At 64.6% G+C, this 20,711-nt stretch overlaps 2 protein-coding genes across 2 annotated transcripts; one reads left to right on the top strand and one right to left on the bottom strand.

Annotated features, from left to right (window-relative positions):
• Window positions 1-71: 71 nt before the first annotated feature.
• GGCX (gamma-glutamyl carboxylase) lies at window positions 72-15,622 on the top strand. Its single transcript, XM_082072647.1, has 15 exons — window positions 72-163; window positions 246-470; window positions 1,556-1,714; window positions 3,376-3,541; window positions 5,250-5,328; window positions 5,401-5,507; window positions 6,528-6,691; window positions 7,893-8,155; window positions 9,586-9,717; window positions 10,285-10,436; window positions 11,367-11,536; window positions 11,616-11,746; window positions 13,650-13,797; window positions 13,874-14,069; window positions 14,879-15,622. The coding sequence occupies exons 1-15, from the start codon at window positions 148-150 to the stop codon at window positions 15,027-15,029; spliced, it is 2,259 nt and encodes a 752-aa protein (XP_081928773.1). The 5' UTR covers window positions 72-147; the 3' UTR covers window positions 15,030-15,622.
• Window positions 15,085-19,618, bottom strand: MAT2A (methionine adenosyltransferase 2A). The gene is made up of 9 exons (XM_082072648.1): window positions 19,447-19,618; window positions 18,006-18,083; window positions 17,801-17,923; window positions 17,612-17,724; window positions 17,389-17,532; window positions 17,093-17,311; window positions 16,835-17,017; window positions 16,625-16,758; window positions 15,085-16,325 (listed from the first exon to the last, which is right to left on the bottom strand). Exons 1-9 carry the CDS (start codon window positions 19,535-19,537, stop codon window positions 16,223-16,225), a joined length of 1,188 nt encoding a protein of 395 aa, XP_081928774.1. The 5' UTR covers window positions 19,538-19,618; the 3' UTR covers window positions 15,085-16,222.
• Between the last annotated feature and the right edge of the window lie 1,093 nt (window positions 19,619-20,711).

The raw sequence follows: 20,711 nt of genomic DNA, 5'->3' as shown, positions 1-20,711 counted from the left end.
ATGGGGCGGTGATGTGTGGGCGGGGTCAAGGCGGGATATGGGCGGGGCCGGGGAGGTGTGGGCGGGGTTAAGGGGAGACATGGGCGATGCCGCTCGGTGGCCACGCCCTGAGGTGGCACGTGATTCCGGGGGGGTGGGGCCGGAGCGATGGCGGCGGTGGAGGGTACGGAGGGTACGAAGGGTACGAAGCGGGGCGGGGGTCTCGGGGTGGTGTGACTCCTGACCCCTGACCTCTGACCCCGCAGGCTCGGCGCGGCGGAGGCGGCCGGAGCGGGGGGAGGCGGCGGGGCCGCCCCCGGGCCCTTCACCGCCCGGTACCGACCCCAAAACCGGCCCCGGGACCGAGCCCGGGCTGGCCCGGCGCCTCCTGGGCTTCGAGCTGCGGGACCTGACGCGCTGGGACCGGTTCGTGCGGCTGCTGCACCGGCCCACTGACCCCGCGGGGCTGGGGGCTTTCCGGGCCGCCTTCGGTGAGGGATCGGGGCACCGGACACACCGGGAGCCTTTGCGGGGCGGAGTGGGGGGGCCGGGGGTCACCGGGAGTTCCAGGCTCGGGCAGCTCAGGAGCCTTGGGAGGGGGGATGGGGATTCTGGGGGACCCAGGCGTCCGGGGGGATGCCACTGAGGGGACCCTCGTGTTCAGAGGGGACCCAGGCGTCCGGGAGAGAGACAGCCGTTTGGGGGGGACCCAGGCGTCCGAGGGGGTGTCACTGGGGGGGGACCCAGGCGTCCTGGGGGGACCTTGGTGTTCAGAGAGGACCCAAATGTCCAGGGGGGGACCCAGGCATCCGGAGGGACTTGGGCATCCAGAGGGGACCCCGGCATCTGCCAGGGACCCAGGCGTCCGGGAGGATGCCACTGGGGGGACCCTCGTGTTCAGAGGGGACCCAGGCGTCCGGGTGAGAGACAGCCGTTTGGGGGGGACCCAGGCGTCCGGTGGGGACCCAGGCATCTGAGGGGGTGTCACTGGGGGGGGGACCCAGGCGTCCTGGGGGGACCTTGGTATTCAGAGAGGACCCAAATGTCCAGGGGAGAACCCAGGCATCCAGGGGGGGACCCAGGCATCCGGGGGGACCCAGGCATCCGAGGGGGTGTCACTGGGGGGGACCCAGGTGTCCTGGGGGGACCTTGGTATTCAGAGAGGACCCAAATGTCCAGGGGGGGACCCAGGCATCCGGGGAGGGACCCAGGCATCTGGAGGGACTTGGGCATCCAGAGGGGACCCAGACATCTGCCAGGGACCCAGGCATCCGGGAGGGACCCAGGCATCCGAGGGGGTGTCACTGGGGGGGACCCAGGCGTCCTGGGGGGACCTTGGTATTCAGAGAGGACCCAAATGTCCAGGGAGGGACCCAGGCATCCGGGAGGGACCCAGGCATCCGGAGGAACTTGGGCATCCAGAGGGGACCCAGGCATCTGCCAGGGACCCAGGCGTCCGGGCCGTGACACGTCAGCAGCAGAGCAAAGGCCGAGGCAGAGAGCGGGGGTGGGGGTCGGTGTCCGGCCGGACGCCTGGGTCCCTGTGCGGGTCACCAACCCCTCGTCCCGTCCCCAGGGCTGCTGATGGCGCTGGACGTGCCGCAGGAGCGGGGGCTGGCGCAGCTGGACCGGCGCTTCCTGGACGGGCTGGAGGTTTGTCGGTTCCCGCTGCTGCCGTTCCTGCAGCCGCTGCCCCTCGACTGGATGTACCTGCTGTATGCGGTCATGTTCCTGGGTACGGACAGGGGCCCCAAGGTGGCTCAGGACCCCTAAGGAGTGCACAGGGTCCCCAGGCTGGGTACTGGGTCCCCAAGTTGGGTACAAGGTCCCCAAGGTGGGCACAGGGTCCCCATGTTGGTCACACGGTCTCCAAATTGGGCACAACTCACCCCAGGGTGGACACGGGATCCCCAAGATGACAGAGGGTCCCCCAAGATGGACACAAGGTCCTCAAGGTGGCTCAGGACCCCTAAGGAGTGCACAGAGTCCCCAGGCTGGGTACTGGGTCACCAAGTTGGGTACAAGGTCCTGAAGGTGGCCACAGGGTCCCCAGGGTGGGCACAAAGTCCTCGAGTTGGCACAGGGTCCCAAGGGTGGCACAGGGCCCCTAACGTGGCACAGGGTCCCCAGGGTGGGTACTTGGTCCCCAAGTTTGGTCCAAGGTCCTCAAGGTGGCCACAGAGCCCTCAGGATGGGCGCAAGGTCCCTGAGGTGGCACCAAGTCCCTGCTTGGGCATAAGGTCCTTGGAGTGGTCCGCGAGGTGGCACAAGGTCCTCAGGGTGGCCACAGGGTCCCCAAGGTGACAGAGGGTCTCCAAGATGGACACAAGGTCCTCAAGGTGGCTCAGGACCCCTAAGGAGTGCACAGAGTCCCCAGGGTGGGTGCTGGGTCCCCAAGGTGGGCACAGCATCTCTGAGGAGGCAGTGTCCCCAAGATGGGCACAGGGTCCCTAGGCTGGGTGTTTGGTCCCCGAGTTGGGCACAAGGTCCTCAAGGTGGCTCAGGACCCCTAAGGAGTGCACAGGGTCCCCAAGGTGGGCACAGCATCTATGAGGTGCCACAGGGTCTCCAAGATGGATCGAGACAAAGTCCCCAAGTTGGGTACAAGGTCCCCATGGTGGCTCAGGGCCCGTAAGGTGGCACAAGGTCCCCAGGTTGGGTTCAAGGTCCTCAAGGTGGCCACAGGGGACACGTGGGCACGGGGACAGGAACAGGGGATGGGTGCTGTGGTGGAGACAGAGACCGGGATGGGGAACTGGGAAAGGATGGGGACACAGGTGGGGACAGGGACCAGGAAGGGAAGTGGGGAAGGATGGGGACAAGCAGGGGGTGGCACTGGGACAGAAACGGGGGTGGGATGGGGACACGAGCCACCATGGGGACCAGCACTGGGGTGGGAGTGGGAACAGGGATGGGCAGCGGCGTGGGGACAGTGACTGAGATGGACAGAGGGACTGGGATGGTCTTGGGGACAAGGACTGGGATGGGAACAGGGACATGTACCGGAAGGAGAACCAGGGAAGGGTGGGGGCACAGATGGGGACAAGCAGGGGGTGACACAGGGACGGGGTAGGGACAGGAGCCACGGTGGGGACCAGCAGTGGGGAGAATGGGGACGGGGACTGGGATGGGGACAGGGACTGTGGTGGGGCTGTCACCGAGCTGGGCCCTGGGGACAAGGGCTGAGAGGAACCAAGGCAGGCTGGGGACAGGTGGAGGGTGGCGCTGGGACAGGGACATCCCCAGTGTCGGCGTGGGGACAGACACCACCATGGCACAGGGGATGGGACCAGGGTGGGCACTGGGGCGGGGGACAGGGACCGGGAGGCGCTGGGACGCGGGTGGGCGAACCGGGGAGGGCACCCTGGTGACAGGGACAGGTGGCGGGTGCCGCAGGGGCGCTGGGCATCATGGCCGGGTGCTGGTACCGCCTGAGCTGCGCCGCCTTCCTGGGCCCCTACTGGTACGTGCTGCTGCTGGACAAGAGCTCCTGGAACAACCACTCGTACCTGTACGGGCTGCTGGGGACACAGCTGGCGCTGCTGGGCGCCGACCGATACGGGTGCGTGCGGCACGGCCACCGCGGTGGCACCGGCTGGCGTGGGGGGCCCGGGGCACGGGGACATGGCGGGACACGGGGGAGATGTTCCAGCTGGTGCTGATGGGCGCGGATTGATGCGAGTGGGCATTGGCACCACCGCTGCCACCCTGCAGTGACACCAGGGTGTCACCAGGGTCCCCCAGGGCGCAGGGAGCTGGGGGGACACGGGGGGAGATGTTGCAGTGATGCTGATGGGTGCGGACTGATGTGAGTGGGCGCTGTCACCATGGGTGGCATCGGCACTGCCACTGGCACCCCAGGGTGTCCCCACGGTCCCCCAGGGCACGGGTGGCTGGGGGGGACGTGGGGGAACATGTTCCAGCTGGTGCTGATGGGCGCAGATTGATATGAGTGGGCGTTGGCACCATGGGTGTCACCAGCACCACCACTGCCACCCTGAGGTGTCCCCATGGTCCTCAGGGCACAGAGAGCTGGGGGGGACATGGGGGGACAGGTTCCAGCTGGCACTGCTGGGCACAGACTGATAGGAGTGGGCATCGGCATCACCACTGCCACCCTGCAGTGTCACCAGGGTGTCACTAGGATGTCCCCAGGGCACGGGGAGGTGGGGGGACATGTTGCAGCTGGTGCTGATCAGCACCAACTCATACAGGTGGGCACTGGCACCATGGGTGCCACCAGCACTGCCAATGCTGCCACCCTGGGGTGTCACCAGAGTCCCCAGGGCACGGAGAACTCGGGGGGGACATGGTGGGACATGTTCCAGCTGGCGCTGCTGGGTGCTAGCTGATACGAGTGGGCACGGTGCTGTCACCACGGGTGTCACCAGGGTGTCACCAGCACCACCACTGGCACCCCAGGGTGTCCCCATGGTCCCCAGGGCACGGGTAGATGGGGGGGACATGGGGGGAGATGTTGCAGCTGGTGCTGCTGGACACTGACCGTTACGGGTGGGCACCACCACGGGTGTCACCAAAGTGTCACTGGAATGTCACCAGTGTCCCCAGAGCATGGGGAGCTGGGGGGGGACATGTTCCAGCTGGTGCTGATCAGCACCAACTGATAGAGGTGGGCACTGGCACCCAGGGTGTCACCAGCACTGCCACCACTGCCACCCTGGGGTGTCACCAGAGTCCCCAGGGCACGGAGAACTCGGGGGGGACATGGGGGGACATGTTCCAGCTGGTGCTGCTGGGTGCTGGCTGATATGAGTGGCCATGGCCCTGTCACCATGGGTGTCACCAGCACCACCGCTGGCACCCCAGGGTGTCACTAGGATGTCCCCAGGGCATGGGGTGCTGGGGGGACACGTGGGGGGCGATGGTGTCACTGGGGCTGGCTGGGGGCACCATGGCGCGGGTCACCCAGGGGGTGGCACAGGACCCAATATCCTTAGAACCAGGGCCCCCTGGGTCTGTGTCCCCAGTGGGTGGCACAAGCCCTAGTGTCCCCTGTAGCACCAGGGTCCCCTGGCTGTGTGTCCCCATGGGGTGACAAAGACTCTGTAGCACCCACCCTGGGGTGGTGGCACAGACCCCGGTGTCACCCACATCCGCAGGGTGACCATGGGGTGGCCCTGGTGTCCCCCACATCCCAGGGGTGCCCGTGAGGTGACCCTGGTGTCCCCCGCCGCACCGCGGTCTCCCTGGGGCTGTGGTGTCCCTGGGGTGACCGTGTCCTGTCCCCATGTCCCCCCGTGTCCCCGCAGGTCCGTGGACGGGCTGTTCCGTCCCCAGAAGCGCAACGCGCACGTCCCGCTGTGGAACTACGCGCTGCTGCGTGCGCAGGTGGGTCCCCCCGTGTCCCCACCCCCGGACGCCGGGGTCCCCTGTGCCCCCCCTGACCCCTGTGCCCCCCAGATCTTCATCGTGTACTTCATCGCGGGGCTGAAGAAGCTGGACGCAGACTGGGTGGGCGGCTACTCCATGAACAGCCTGGCCCGGCACTGGCTCTTCGCACCGTTCCGGTGAGGAGGAGGAGGAGGGTGGGGGGATGAAGATGAGGAGGGTGATGGGGACAGGGTGGGGGTGAAGGGGGTGAGGATGAGGAGGTGCCAAGGAGGATGAGGAGGGTGACGGCTTGAGGATGAGGGTGAAGATGAGGAGAGTGATGGGGACAGGGTGAGGATGAGGAGGGTGAGGGTGAGGAAGATTAAGCTGAGGAGGGTGCTGAGGAAGATGATGCTGAGATACTGATGATGAGGAGGAGAGTGAGGATGAGGGTACTGAGGAAGGAGACGATGATGATGCTGAGGAGGATGACGATGATGACACTGAGGAACTGATGAAGGTGAGGATGAGGAAGATGAGGATGATGAGGATGAGCACTGGGGAAGGTGATGATGCTGATGCTGCTGAGGTACTGATGAGGATGATGAGGATGATGAGGAGGAGGTGACTGATGAAGGTGAGGATGATGAAGATGCTGAGCACTGATGAAGGTGAGGATGAAGAGGGTGAGGAGCACTGGGGAAGGTGGTGGTGATGATGATGATGCTGAGGATGAGGATGAGGGCACTGATGGTGAGGATGCTGAGCAGTGCTGAAGGTGATGATGATGAGGGTGAGGATGAGGAGCCCTGATGAAGGTCAGGATGATGCTGCTGAGGATGCCAGCACGGATGAAGGTGAGGATGATGAGGGTGAGGATGAGGAGCCGTGATGAAGGTCAGGATGATGCTGCTGAGGATGCCAGCGTGGATGAAGGTGAGGATGATGGGGGTGAGGATGAGGAGCCCTGATGAAGGTCAGGATGATGCTGCTGAGGATGCCAGCATGGATGAAGGTGAGGATGATGAGGGTGAGGATGAGGAGCCGTGATGAAGGTCAGGATGATGCTGCTGAGGATGCCAGCGTGGATGAAGGTGAGGATGCTGCTGAGGAGCCCTGATGAAGGCAAGGATGCTGAGGATGCTGCTGAGCCCTGTCGATGCTGCGTGAGGAGGGTGAGGATGAGGAGGGCGATGCTGAGGAAGGCCCCCCCGCAGGCTGGTGCTGTCGGAGGCGCTGACCAGCCGGCTGGTGGTGCACGGGGGGGGGCTGGCGCTCGATCTCTCCGCCGGGTTCCTGCTCTTCTTCGACGCCTCCCGCCCGCTGGGGCTGCTGCTCACCACCTACTTCCACACCATGAACTCCCAGCTCTTCAGCATCGGTGAGACCCCCCAGAGCCCCCCAAAACACCCCCAGAACCCCAGAGCATCCCCAGACCCCCCAAAAACACCCTCGGACCCCCCAGAGCATCCCCAGACCCTCCAAAAACACCCCAGACCCCCCTGAGCACCTCAGACCCCCAAAAAACACCCTCAGCCCCCCTGAGCACCTCCAGAGGCCCCCAAACACCCCCCAGAACCCCAGAGCAACCTCAGACCCCCCCAAGACACCCCCAGCCCCAGAGAGCACCCCCAGGCTGAACAGGGGCACCCAGACACCCTTAAACCCGCCCAAAAGAGCCCCCCCAAACCCCACTGAAACATCCTCAACCTGGACAGGGGCACCCAGACCCACCCCCAAAAGCCCCATAATCTGCACAGAGACCACCCCAAAACCCCCATAATCTGCACAGAAACCCCCCCAAACCCCATAATCTGCACCGAGAACCCCCCAAACCCCCATAATCTGCAGAGAAACCCCCCCAAACCCCTATAATCTGCACCAAGAACCCCCCCAAACCCCCATAATCTGCACAGAAACCCCGCCAAAACCCCCATAATCTGCACAGAGACCCCCCCAAAACCCCCATAATCTGCACAGAGACTCCCCCAAACCCCCATAATCTGCACAGCGACCCCCCCAACCTCCATAATCTGCACAGCGACCCCCCCAACCTCCATAATCTGCACAGCGACCCCCCCAAACCCCCATAATCTGCACATAGACCCCCCCAACCTCCATAATCTGCACAGAGACCCCCCCAAACCTTCATAATCTGCACAGAGACCCCCCGCAAACCCTCATAATCTGCACATAGACCTCCCCCAAACCCCCATAATCTGTACAGAGACCCCCCCAAAACCCCCATAATCTGCACAGAGACTCCCCCAAACCCCCATAATCTGCACAGCGACCCCCCCAACCTCCATAATCTGCACAGAGACCCCCCCAAACCTTCATAATCTGCACAGAGACCCCCCGCAAACCCTCATAATCTGCACATAGACCCCCGCAACCTCCATAATCTGCACAGAGACCCGCCCAAACCCCCATAATCTGCACATAGACCCCCCCCAAACCCCCATAATCTGTACAGAGACCCTCCCAAAACCCCCTTAAATTGCACAGAACCCCCCCCCCCCAACTCCTCCCTAATCTCCACCTGCCCCCCCGCTGTGGGGGGGTCTGTGCGCGCCCCCCAGGGATGTTCCCGTACACGATGCTGCTGAGCAGCAGCCTGTTCTGCCGCCCGTGCTGGCCCCGCCGGCTGCTCCAGCGCTGCCCCCCGTGTCTGCGGGGGGGGCTCCCCAGCTCCCGGCCCCCCCAGCGCAGCCCCGACTGCTGCTACAGCCCGCGGGGGGGGCCCGGGGGGGCCCTGCGGCCCCGGCAGCACCTGGCGGCTGCGTTCACCGTGCTCTACGTGCTGGAGCAGCTGTTCCTGCCCTACTCGCACTTTGTCACCCCGGTGCGACATGGGGGGGGCGCTTTGGGGACACGGGGGGGGCACTTTGGGGACATGGGTGGGATGCTCTGGGGACATGGGGGGGCACTTTGGGGACATGGGGGGGATGCTCTGGGGACATGGGGGGGGGCTTTGGGGACATGGGGGGGATGCTCTGGGGACATGGGGGGGGGGCTTTGGGGACATGGGGGGATGCTCTGGGGACATGGGGGGGCACTTTGGGGACATGGGGAGGCTCTGGGGACATGGGGGGATGCTCTGGGGACATGGCGGGGGGCTTTGGGGACATGGGGGGATGCTCTGGGGACATGGTGGGGGCACTTTGGGGACATGGGGGGATGCTCTGGGGACATGGGGGGTGCTCTGGGGACATGGGGGGATGCTCTGGGGACATGGGGGGGGCTTTGGGGACATGGGGGGATGCTCTGGGGACATGGGGGGGCACTTTGGGGACATGGGGGGGCGCTTTGGGGACATGGGGGGGCGCTTTGGGGACATGGGGGGGCTTTGGGGACATGGGGGGATGCTCTGGGGACATGGTGGGGGCACTTTGGGGACATGGGGGGATGCTCTGGGGACATGGGGGGGGTGCTTTGGGGACATATGGCGGTAATTTTGGGGATGGGGGGGATGTTTTTGGGGACCTGAGGAGCATTTTAGGGGCATTTTTGAGGACATGGGGGCATTTAGGGTAATTTTGGGGACATGGGGGGGGCACTTTGGGGACATATAGGGGTAATTTGGGGGATGGGGGGGTAATTTTGGGGGATGGGGGGTAATTTTGGGGGATGGGAAGGGCAGTTTTGGGAACATGGGGGCACTTTGGGGACATGGGAGAGGTAATTTTGGGGATGGGGGGTAATTTTGGGAACAATGGGGGTTAATTTTGGGGACCGGGGGGGGCAATTTGGGGATGGGAAGGGCAATTTTGGGGACATGAGGAGGGCACTTTGGGGACATGGGGTAATTTTGGGGATGGGGCGGTAATTTTGGGGGATGTGGGGAGTGTTTTCGTGGACCTGAGGAGCATTTTAGGCGCATTTTTGAGGACGTGGGGGCATTTAGGGTAATTTTGGGGACATGGGGGGGTAATTTTGGGGATGGGGGGGTAATTTGGGGGGATGTGGGGCATGTTTTTAGGGACCTGAGGAGCATTTAAGGGGAATTTTTGGAGCCATGGTGCCACTTTGGGGATGGGGGTGGTAATTTTTGGCGACATGGGGAGGGACTTTAGGGGACGTGGGGGACATTTTGGGGTTGGGGGGGTCATTTTTGCTGACATAAGGGGGCTCTTAGGTCATGGGATGGGGGCATTTTGGGGGGGTAATTTTGGGGGGGGCACAGGGATGATGGCAAGAGGGGGGACGGGGGGGGGTTCCCATCCCCTTGTCATCGCTGTCACCCCATAATGTGTTGTGTCCCCCCCCCTCCAGGGCTACAACAACTGGACCAACGGGCTCTACGGCTACTCCTGGGACATGATGGTTCATTCGCGCTCCCACCAGCACGTCAAGATCACCTATCGGGACGGGGTGACCGGGGAGCAGGGGTACCTGAAACCAGGGGTGAGCCCCCCCCAGCCGAGCAGGGGCACCCAGACCCCTTTATACCACCCAAAACACCCCCAGCTTGCACAGGGTCACCCAGACCCCATAAACCCCCCAAATCATCCCCAGCCTGGACAGGGTCACCCAGACACCCCAAACCCCCGAATCTGGACAGAGACCCCCCCCAAAACACACCCAGACTGGGTGGGGCACCAAGACCCCCCACCAAAGTGCCCCCCCCCCCGCTGAGCACCCCCACCCTGTGTGGGGACCCCCAAAAGCATCCTGACCCTGCACAAGGGCACCCCCAAAACCCCCCACCCTGGGCACCCCACACAGGCACCCCCAGCTTGGACAGGGCCACCCAAACGCCCCCTCCCCCCAAAAAAAACACCTTACTGTGTACAAAGCCGCCCCCCCCCCAGATCACCCCCCAGGCCAAACAGGGGCACCCAGACCCCCTTAACCGCCCACAAAAGCCCCTCCAACCCAATCACGGCACCCTCAGACCCCCCAAATATGGATAAAGCCCCCCCCCCAGGTCCCCCCAGGCCCCCCCAGGCTCAGGGCCCCCCGGCCCCCCAGGTGTTCACGCAGACGCGGCGCTGGAAGGACCACGCCGACATGCTCAAGCAATACGCGACGTGCCTGAGCCGCCTGCTCCCGCGCTACAACGTGTCCCAGCCCCGCATCTACTTCGACATCTGGGTGTCCATCAACGAGCGCTTCCAGCAGAGGTGAGGGGGGGCCGGGGGGTGCTGAGGGAATAGAGTGACTGTCAGCAGGTTTGCTGGTGACACCAAACGGGAGGAGTGGTGACAATGGAGGCTGTGCTGCCATCAGAGACCTGGACAGGCTGGAGAGCTGGGCGGGAAAAATGTAATGAAATAGAACAAGGGCAAGTGTAGAGTCTTGAATCTGGGCAGGAACAACCCCAGGTTCCAGTGTAAGCTGGGGAATGACCTATTAGAGAGCAGCGTAGGGGAAAGGGACCTGGGGGTCCTGGGGACAGCAGGGTGACCATGAGCCAGCACTGGGCCCTTGTGGCCAGGAAGCCAATGGGACCTGGGGTGGGTTAGAAGGGGGTGGTCAGTAGGTCAGAGAGGTTCTCCTGCCCCTCTGCTCTGCCCTGGGGAGACCACACCTGGAATCTTGTGTCCAGCTGTGGCCCCTCAGTTCCAGCAGGACAGGGAACTGCTGGAGAGAGTCCAGCGCAGGGCAACAAAGATGCTGGAGGGAGTGGAGCATCTCCCGGGTGAGGAAAGGCTGAGGGAGCTGGGGCTCTGGAGCTGGACAAGAGGAGACTGAGGGGGGACTCCTTCATGTTCACAGATATCTAAAGGGTGAGTGTCAGGAGGATGGAGCCAGGCTCTTCTCAGTGACAACCAGTGACAGGACAAGGGGCAATGGGTGCAAACTGGAACACAGGAGGTTCCACTTAAATTTGAGAAGAAACTTGTTTGGGGTGAGGGTGGCAGAGCCTGGCCCAGGCTGCCCAGGGGGTTGTGGAGTCTCCTTCTGTGCAGACATTCCAACCCGCCTGGACACCTTCCTGTGTAACCTCATCTGGGTGTTCCTGCTCCATGGGGGGATTGCACTGGATGAGCTTTCCAGGTCCCTCCAACCCCTGACACTCTGTGACCCTGTGATGTCCCCTGTGTCCCCAGGCTGGTGGACCCGCGCGTGGACGTGGTGCGGGCGCCCTGGTCCCCGTGGGTGCCCACGCCGTGGGTGCTGCCGCTGCTGCTGGAGCTGTCGCCCTGGCGGGAGCGGCTGCAGGAGCTGGAGAGCCAGTTGGACGGACACACGGACGCCGTCTTCATCGCAGATTTCCCCGGTATGTGGTCATGGGGGGGGGGTACGTGGCTATTCTGGGGGGGGGCTGAACCCCTTATTCTGTGTCTCCGTCCCCCCAGGGCTGCACCTGGAGAACTTTGTGAGCGAGGACCTGGGGAACACCAGCCTGCGGGTGCTGCGCGGGGAGGTGCTGGTGGAGCTGGTGGAGCAGAATGTGAACCGCTCCCTGCGCGAGGGGGACGGGATGCAGGTGACAGCGCGGGGGGGGCCCAAAAAGTGCTGCCAGGGTCCCCAAAGCATTCTGGGGGGTCCCCAAAGGGTCCTTGGGGTGTCCCCAAGTGAGGTGAGGGAGGTGCTGGTGGAGCAGAACATCAATACAGTCCCTGTGTGATGGGACGTAGGGGACAAATTGGGGCTGGGGGGTCCCCAGAGGTGCTCTGGGGGTCCCCAAAGTCTACTGACCCACTGCCCTGTGTCCCCAAAAGGTGCTGGGGGGGGGTCTCCATAGTGTTCTTGGAGTGTCCCCAAAGGGTGGTTTGAGGGAGGAGCTGGTGGAGCAGAACATCAATTGCTCCTTGTGTGATGGGATGGAGATGACACTTGTGAGGGGGACATGGGGTGTCCCCAAAAGGTGCTGGGCAGGGGAGTGTGGTCCCCAAAGTCTGCTGACCCCCCTGTGTCCCCAAAGGGTGCTGTGGGGGGTCCCCAAAAGCTGCTGAGGGTCCCCAAAGGGTGATGTGAAGGCAGAACAGAACCTCAACAGTTCTTGTGATGGGATGTAGGGGGGACACTGAGGGGGGACTCAGGGAGGCTGGGGGATCCCCAAAGTCTGCTGACCCCCCTTGTGTCCCCAGAGGGTGCTGTGGGGGTCCCCAAAATGTGTTGGGGGGGTCCCCAAAGGGTGATGTGAAGGAGGTGCTGGTGGAGCAGAACCTGTACAAGGGGACACAGGTGACAGCACAGGTGACACACAGAGGGCTCGGGGGGGGTCCCCAAAGTCTGCTCACCCCGCCATGTCCCCAAAGGGTGCTGTGGGGATCCCCCAAATGTGTTGGGGGGGGTCCCCAAAGGGTGATGTGAAGGAGGTGCTGGTGGAGCAGAACCTTAGTGGTTCCCTGTACAAGCGGACACAGGTGACAGCACAGGTGACACACAGAGGGCGCCAGGGGGTCCCCAAAGTCTGCTCACCCTCCCCGTGTCCCCAGAGGGTGCTGTGGGGATCCCCAAAATGTGTTGGGGGGGTCCCCAAAGGGTGATGTGAAGGAGGTGCTGGTGGAGCAGAACCTGTACAAGGGGACACAGGTGACACACAGAGGGCTCGGGGGGGGGGTCCCCAAAGGGTGCTGTGGGGATCCCCAAAATGTGTTGGGGGGGTCCCCAAAGGGTGATGTGAAGGAGGTGCTGGTGGAGCAGAACCTTAGTGGTTCCCTGTATAAGGGGACACAGGTGACACCACAGGTGACACACAGAGGGGTCGGGGGGGGTCCCCAAAGTCTGCTGACCCCCCCGTGTCCCCAAAGGGTGCTGTGGGGATCCCCAAAATGTGTTGGGGGGGGGGTCCCCAAAGGGTGATGTGAAGGAGGTGCTGGTGGAGCAGAACCTGTACAAGGGGACACAGGTGACACACAGAGGGCTCGGGGGGGGGGGGTCCCCAAAGGGTGCTGTGGGGATCCCCAAAATGTGTTGGGGGGGGTCCCCAAAGGGTGATGTGAAGGAGGTGCTGGTGGAGCAGAACCTGTACAAGGGGACACAGGTGACACCACAGGTGACACACAGAGGGTGCCAGGGGGTCCCCAAAGTCTGCTCACCCTCCCCGTGTCCCCAGAGGATGGTGTGGGGATCCCCAAAATGTGTTGGGGGGGTCCCCAAAGGGTGATGTGAAGGAGGTGCTGGTGGAGCAGAACCTGTACAAGGGGACACAGGTGACACACAGAGGGCTCGGGGGGGGGGGTCCCCAAAGTCTGCTGACCCCCCCGGGTCCCCAAAGGGTGCTGTGGGGATCCCCAAAATGTGTTGGGGGGGTCCCCAAAGGGTGATGTGAAGGAGGTGCTGGTGGAGCAGAACCTGTACAAGGGGACACAGGTGACAGCACAGGTGACACACAGAGGGCTGGGGGGGGTCCCCAAAGTCTGCTGACCCCCCCATGTCCCCAGCTGCCCGCAGGCCAGTACCACAAGGTGCACACGGTGTCCGCGGAGCCCTCGTGCTACATGTACCTGTACGTCAACACCACGGCCGTGACGCTGGAGCGGAACCTGACGCGGCTGCGGGAGCTGCGGGACCGGCTGCGCAACGGCACCGGTGAGCGCGGGGGGAACCGGGGTCCCCCCGAACCCCCAAAAAAAGAACCCCCTCTGAGCCCCCGCCGTCCCCGCAGAGACGGAGCCGCTGCCCCCGGAGCTGCGGCCGCTGCTGGGGGAGCCGGTTCCCACCGGGGTCACCGCGGACCCGCTGGTGACGACGTTTCTGCGCTGGGAGCAGCGGCTGGAGCAGCAGAACCGGCGGCGCGAGGCCGGGCTGGCCCTGCGGCTCCTGCGCTTCCTGCGCCGCAAGTTCTACCTGTTCCGCCGCAGGTCAGCCCCAAAATCACCCCTTTTTCCCCTTAATTTAATCACAAATCACTGGGCAGGAACAACCCCAGGGTCCAGTGTAAGTTGGGGAATGACCTATTAGAGAGCAGCGTAGGGGAAAGGGACCTGGGGGTCCTGGGGACAGCAGGGTGACCATGAGCCAGCACTGGGCCCTTGTGGCCAGGAAGCCAATGGGACCTGGGGTGGGTTAGAAGGGGGTGGTCAGTAGGTCAGAGAGGTTCTCCTGCCCCTCTGCTCTGCCCTGGGGAGACCACACCTGGAATCTTGTGTCCAGTTGTGGCCCCTCAGTTCCAGCAGGACAGGGAACTGCTGCAGAGAGTCCAGCGCAGGGCAACAAAGATGCTGAAGGGAGTGGAGCATCTCCCGGGTGAGGAAAGGCTGAGGGAGCTGGGGCTCTGGAGCTGGACAAGAGGACACTGAGGGGGGACCTTATTAATGTTTATAAGTATACAAAGGGTGAGTGCCATGAGGATGGAGCCAGGCTCTTCTCAGTGGCAAACAATGATAGGACAAGGGGTAATGGGATCAAGCTGGAACACAAGAGGTTCCACTTAAATTTGAGAAGCAACTTGTTCCCGGTGAGGGTGGCAGAGCCTGGCCCAGGCTGCCCAGGGGGTTGTGGAGTCTCCTTCTGTGCAGACATTCCAACCCCCTGGACACCTTCCTGTGTAACCTCATCTGGGTGTTCCTGCTCCATGGGGGGATTGCACTGGATGAGCTTTCCAGGGCCCTTCAACCCCTGACACACTGTGATACTGTGATACTGTGACACTAACCCGGTCCCTGCGCAGCGCCCTGATGACACTGATCTCCCTGCGCAACCTGGCGCTGGGGCGGCCGCCGCTGGAGCAGCTGGCGCAGGAGGTGACATTCGCCAACTGGCGCGGCGAGGAGGATGAGGGGCGGCCCGAGGACGGCGCCGGGGGGGACCCCGAGCTCTGAACGCCCCCCAAAACCCCTTCTTTTTTAAGCCAACGCACATACAAACTCAGGCAGGTTTACGGTTAAACCCAGCAGTTTTATTAATTTTCAACTTGGTTTCTTTTTTGGAATTGGTGAGATCGAAATGAAATGTAATAAAACTTCCAGAAAAATATTAAAAGAAAGAAATTAAAATTAAAAAAAAAAAAAAAAAAAGGAGAAAGCCCTTTGAACCATCACCCCAAACCCCAACCGAGGCCGTTTTGGGGGCGCCGGCCCCCCCGGGACGGGCAGTAAACAAGCCGGCTTCTCTGTACCACACCGGCCAAATGCGCCGCGACCCGGGGCTGGCGGCCCCAAAAACCCTGTTTCCCCCCTTTTTTACCCCAATTTGGAGGCTTTTTGAGCCTCCTGGTGGGGGGGGGGAAAGCGGCTGGAGGGGGGTGGGGGTCCTGGGGGGGCTTTGTGGAAAATCCAGAGCTGCCGTCTGAGCCCGGGGGCTTCTCTGTATCACACCCCGCGCCTCAGCACACAATAAATACACCGCTAGAAAACAAAACTAAACAACAACTTCAAGTATGAAGGGCCCAAAAAATCTCCCCTTTCCCCCCCCCCCCAAAAATACGTCGAGAACACTCGGTTGAGCTGCCCCCCCCCGGGGCACCGAGGTGGGAATGGGGGGGGTTGTGCAGTTTGGAGTCACTTCGGCTTGCTTAGAAAATAACCAAAAACCATAAAATGTTTCCTCCAGTACCAAACCTGCACGGGTTGGGGGGGGAGGTTTTAACACCCCCCCCCCCCTTAAAAAACGTGCGTCCTCCGAGAGGTTTAAAACGTGGGTTAAGAACAAAACCAGCACCAGCGAGATCCCGGCGGGGGGGGGTGAAGGGGGGACCCAAATGTGTCCCCCCCGCCACCTCGGCGGGACAGTGGGGTGGGGGGGGGAAGCGCTCGGGGGGCTTTTTGTCGTCTCTGAGCTCAGACGTCGCACGAGGATTTTTGTCTAAAAAGAAGCCGGAGGGCTCGGCGGGCAGAGGCACGAGCGCGTGGTCCCCACGCAACCGAAACGATGGAGAGACAGAGAGAAGAGAGAAAAACGGGGGGCCGGGGGACACGGGGGGGGCCGGGAGCTCTTTCCCCCAGAGCCCGCGAGCTTCTCTGTAGCCTACGCCCGCGGGAATGGGGGGAAAAAGCCCGAACAAGGCGGTTTTGTGTTAATATTTGAGTTTTTTGGGCACTTCCCAGGGGAAGCTGTCCCTGCCGAAGTGGCCGTAGGCGGCGGTTCGCTGGTACAGGGGCCGCTTCAGGTCCAGGTCCCTGCAACGCAACGGGGCGCGGTCACAAACGGGGGGCCCGGCCGCGGTCGCCCCGTCCCTGCTGCCCCCTCCCCATCCCCGGGGGGCGGTTTTGGAGCTTCCCCCCCACCCCATGAAGCTCCAATCGGATACTCACCCCCGTGCGCGCCCCAAAGCGCTTTATCCTGCGGCTTTTTCCTGCTCCTCGCGGGGCCGGTTCCAGTCGCACCGGGCGGTGACCGTGGGCTGGGGACCCCCAAACGCTGCCACCGCCCCCGGCGTCCCCCCAACTGCCTGTGCGTCCCCCCCACACCCCGTTACCTGACGATCACCCCGGGGCGAAGGTCGAAATTCTTCTTGACGATCTCCAGCAGCTCCCGCTCGCTCTTCTGCGAGGTGCCGTAGTGGAAGATGGAGATGGACAGGGGGTGCGACACCCCGATGGCGTACGAGACCTGCGGGGGGGCAGCGGTTAACCCCGGAGAGCCCCCCCCAAAACACCACGGGAAGCGGGGACCCCCCCGCACCCACCTGCACCAGCACCCGGCGGCACAGCCCGGCCTTGATGAGCGACTTGGCCACCCAGCGCGCGGCGTAGGCGGCCGAACGATCCACTTTGGTGTAATCTTTCCCCGAAAAGGCGCCGCCGCCGTGGGCCCCCCAGCCCCCGTACGTGTCCACGATGATCTTGCGGCCGGTTAAACCGGCGTCTCCCTGCCAAGGACAAAGCGTCACGGTTGCGCCGCAGGCACCGCGGTGTCCCCGTGACCCCGGGAGCGGCGCCGGTACCTGGGGGCCGCCGATGACGAAGCGGCCGCTGGGCTGCAGGTGGTAGATGGTGTCGTCGTCCAGGTATTTGGCCGGCACCACGGCCTTGATCACCTTCTCCTTGAGGGCATCGCGCATCTCGTCCAGCGACACCTCCTCGTCGTGCTGCACCGAGATGACGATGGTGTGCACGCGGATGGGGATGACGGCGCCGCGGTCCTGCATGTACTGCACCGTCACCTGCCGGGGACACCGCGGGGTCAGGAGGCTCCAGGGAGAGGTTTTGGGGACACAAGGAAGCGTTTCGGGGTCCTCACCTGTGTCTTGGAGTCGGGGCGCAGCCAGGGGAGGGTCCCGTTCCGCCGCAGCTCGGCCAGTTTGGCGTTGAGCTTGTGCGCCAGGACGATGGTGAGCGGCATGCACTCCTCCGTCTCGTCCGTGGCGTAGCCAAACATCAGCCCCTGCGGCACAGGGAGGGGGGACGGTGACACCGTGGTCCCCGCGGCTGAATTTGGCGTCTCAGGGACCGCGGGGACTCACCTGGTCACCAGCACCGATGTCCTCCTCGCTGCGGTCCAGGTGGACGCCCTGGGCGATGTCGGGCGACTGCTGCTCCAGGGCCACCAGCACGTTGCATGTCTTGTAGTCGAAGCCTGGGGGGGTGACAGGGGATGCGGTGAGTGCAGGTGACAAACCCCGCGGTGACAGCAGGTGACCCCCGGCACGTACCTTTGGAAGAGTCGTCATAACCAATGTGCTTGATGGTGTCCCGCACAACTTTCTGGTAGTCGACGGCGGCCCGCGAGGTGATCTCCCCGGCCAGCAGGATCATTCCCGTCTTCGCCACCGTTTCTGATGGGAAAGGGGACGACGTCAGCGCCGGCGTCACCAGCCCGGCGCCGCTGTCACTGCGTGTCCCCGGGGAGCCACTCACCACAGGCCACCTTGGCATCGGGGTCCTGCTTGAGATGCGCGTCCAGGACGGCGTCGCTGATCTGGTCGCAGATTTTATCTGGGGAGGGGACAGCGGCCATCAGGGCGGCGCGGCACAGAATGGCACAGAATGGCACAGAGCAGCACGGCCCTTCCTTCCTGCGCCCGCCCTGGCACCGCCGGGCTGCGCTAAGCCGGGATCCGGCACAAGCCTCCCGGTGCACACAGCGCTCGCCTTGTCGCCGCGCCGGGTTATTAGCCTGGAATTCCAGGCATTTCCCAGTTAAGCTCCAGTTACAGCCGGGTCAGAGCTTGGGCTCAGCTACCTACGGCATCACCGACAGGCACCGGCACCCCCACCGCACCACCAGAGCCCCCCAGTTCCGCGCTGGGTTATTCTGGGAGCAGCAGAGCCCCCTCCCGCGCTCCCTGGGGGCCATGGCGGTGAATCAGCGGCATCTCGGGCAGCGCCGCCGTCCTTGGCTGCGACCTTTCAGGCCGGATTTAGGGGAGGATGGGGAAGGCGGCTCCGCCGGCCGCGGCTCAGGGTGAAAGAGCGCAGGATTGGACCTTTCAACTCCCGTCCCTCGCCCCAGCGCGTGATCTCGGGGACGGCGAGTCCTTCAGCGGGGGGGGGGAGCCCCAAAGGTGCTTTGGTGACGCCAACGGGTGTTGTGGGTGGGGGTGATGGAGCAGGATGGGGGGTTGGGGTGTGCGGGCAGGGGGTGCGAGCAGCGGTCCACACGTCATGTAAGCACAAAGGGATGGGGGTCGGACACAGCCCAGGGGTCCCCGATAGCGCCCATAGGGGTCCCCACCCTCGGGACACGTCTGGGGACCCCCGGGGTGGGGGGAGCTCAGGGTGCCCAGCGCTGGGGGAACACGGGGGATCCCCGTCGGGGTGGCCGGAGGGCGGCGCCCCACTAGTGCCTGCCCGGGCGGGGGGGGTGTCCCTCCTCCGGGTCTGTCACGGCCCCAGTGTCCCCGGGGGTCACCTGCGGCGATGGGGGAACTGGGGACACATCGCCCCCCTCCCCCCGCCCCGTTCCCGCCGCCCTCCGGGAGCTGCTTAGTCACGGCTGAGTCACGGCGGCCCCCGGCCCGCCCCCCCGTCCTTGCGTCACCCGATGCGACCCCCCCCGTCCCCGCCATCCCCGGTTCGTGTCGCGCCGTGTCCCCCCCGCCCCCCCCCGCCCCCGCCCGCCCCACGCGGGAAGCACGTGCGCGCCGGGGCCCGCAATGCGGTTCGCGCGACCCCGCGCTGCGCGCGCCCGGTGGCATCACCGCCCCCCCCCCCCACCTGTCCGACCCCTCCCCACCCCCACCCCCTGGGCGCGCCCCCTCCCCTCCCCCCCCCCCCCCCTCCTTCCCCCGCCCGCCCGGAGGCGGCCCCGCGCCGTCGTGCCGCGCCTGCGCGCTCGCCGCCGCGCCTCGGCCCGCACCTGGGTGCCCCTCGCCCACGGACTCGGAGGTGAAGAGGAAGGTGCCCTCCTCGATGAACACCTCGTGGAAGCCGTTGAGTTGCCCGTTCATGGCTGAGGAGGCGGAGCGGCGACGGGCGGGAAAGCGAGCAGGCGGGAGAGCGGCGACAGCGGGACTCGGTAACGGCCGGATCGGGCTGAGTGGGGCGCCCGCCTCCCAGCCTCCATTTATATTCTCCTCGCCCCGCCCCGCTCCCTCTTCCTACCAATAGAAGGCGCAGAACGGGCCGCGGGGGCGGGGCGACGGAACCACTGCCGGCCGGCGGGGGAGATGCGTTACGTAACGCCGAGCGCGGCCATCCCCGCCGCGGCTGCCGGATTCCCCCGGCGGTCAGCCGGGAAGCGAGCGGGCCTCAGAGGGCGGCAGAGCCGTCCCGCCTTCCCTCGAGGCTCGACGAGGCGGGCGGGAACCGGCGTTTCCCGCCGCTCCCCCCGGCGCGGCCGCGTGGAGCTTTCCGCGCGGCCCGGCGGCGCGAGGCGGCAAGCGCACGCATGCGTGGTGTGTCGCCCGCGGGCGGCGAGGACGGCCCCTCCCTACCGCCGCCATCTTGCGCGCTGAGCGGCCCCGCCATTGTGCGGCCCTCGGGCCCCGTCGGCTTCGCCACCGGCCGCCCCCGCCCCCCCGCCGGTCCCAGGGCTGCGGGTCCGCCCGGGGCTGCGGCCGCGGGGCGGGGCTGAGGCCGCACCCGGGGCGGGCGGCCTGTGGCCCTTTGGCACCTGATGCAACCGGGCGCTGGTGTTGCCAGCGCTGGAGCTGCCCCAGCGCCCCGGGCACAGCCGGGGCGGTGGGGCAGGGACCCCGCAGGGCCAGGACAGACGGACAGCTGACATACTGACAACCCTGTGTCCGGGACAGACACACACCCAGGACACCCCTCACCAGGACAGACAGACAGCTGGGGCCCATGTGCCCAGGACAAATAGACGCCCCATACCCTAATACCCTGGACAGACACCTGACACCCATATGCCAGGACAGACAGACAACTGGGGACCCAAGTGCTCAGGACAGATGGACAGCCAGGACCCCCATGCCCAGGTCAGCTGGGACGCCTCGAACAGACACCACATTACCCAGGACAGACAGACGCCCACAGCCAACAAGCACCCAGCACCCACATACACCCACTCAGGACAGACAGACCGACCCCTGGCATCCATACACCCAGGACAGACAGACAACTGGGGCCCCCAAGTGCCGAGAACAGAAGGTCACCCACGTCCGG

The sequence above is a fragment of the Streptopelia decaocto genome (assembly GCF_964273445.1).
Source record: "Streptopelia decaocto genome assembly, chromosome: 25".
In the NCBI taxonomy this organism is placed as follows: Eukaryota; Metazoa; Chordata; class Aves; order Columbiformes; family Columbidae; genus Streptopelia; species Streptopelia decaocto.
Note: the sequence above shows the minus strand (reverse complement) of the source record. Positions and strands in the feature narration are given on the sequence as shown.

What these genes read in the sequence shown, in the direction of transcription:
- GGCX (XM_082072647.1), top strand. An exon ending in GGCTTTCCGGGCCGCCTTCG is followed by an intron (nt 471 to 1,555) that starts GTGAGGGATCGG and finishes TCCCGTCCCCAG; the next exon opens with GGCTGCTGATGGCGCTGGAC. An exon ending in ACTCGCACTTTGTCACCCCG is followed by an intron (nt 8,156 to 9,585) that starts GTGCGACATGGG and finishes CCCCCCCTCCAG; the next exon opens with GGCTACAACAACTGGACCAA.
- MAT2A (XM_082072648.1), bottom strand. Translation starts at nt 19,537, where the DNA reads ATGAACGGGCAACTCAACGGCTTCCACGAGGTGTTCATCGAGGAGGGC. An exon ending in TCGTCATCGGCGGCCCCCAG is followed by an intron (nt 17,018 to 17,092) that starts GTACCGGCGCCG and finishes TGTCCTTGGCAG; the next exon opens with GGAGACGCCGGTTTAACCGG. An exon ending in CGCCCCGGGGTGATCGTCAG is followed by an intron (nt 16,326 to 16,624) that starts GTAACGGGGTGT and finishes GTTGCGTTGCAG; the next exon opens with GGACCTGGACCTGAAGCGGC.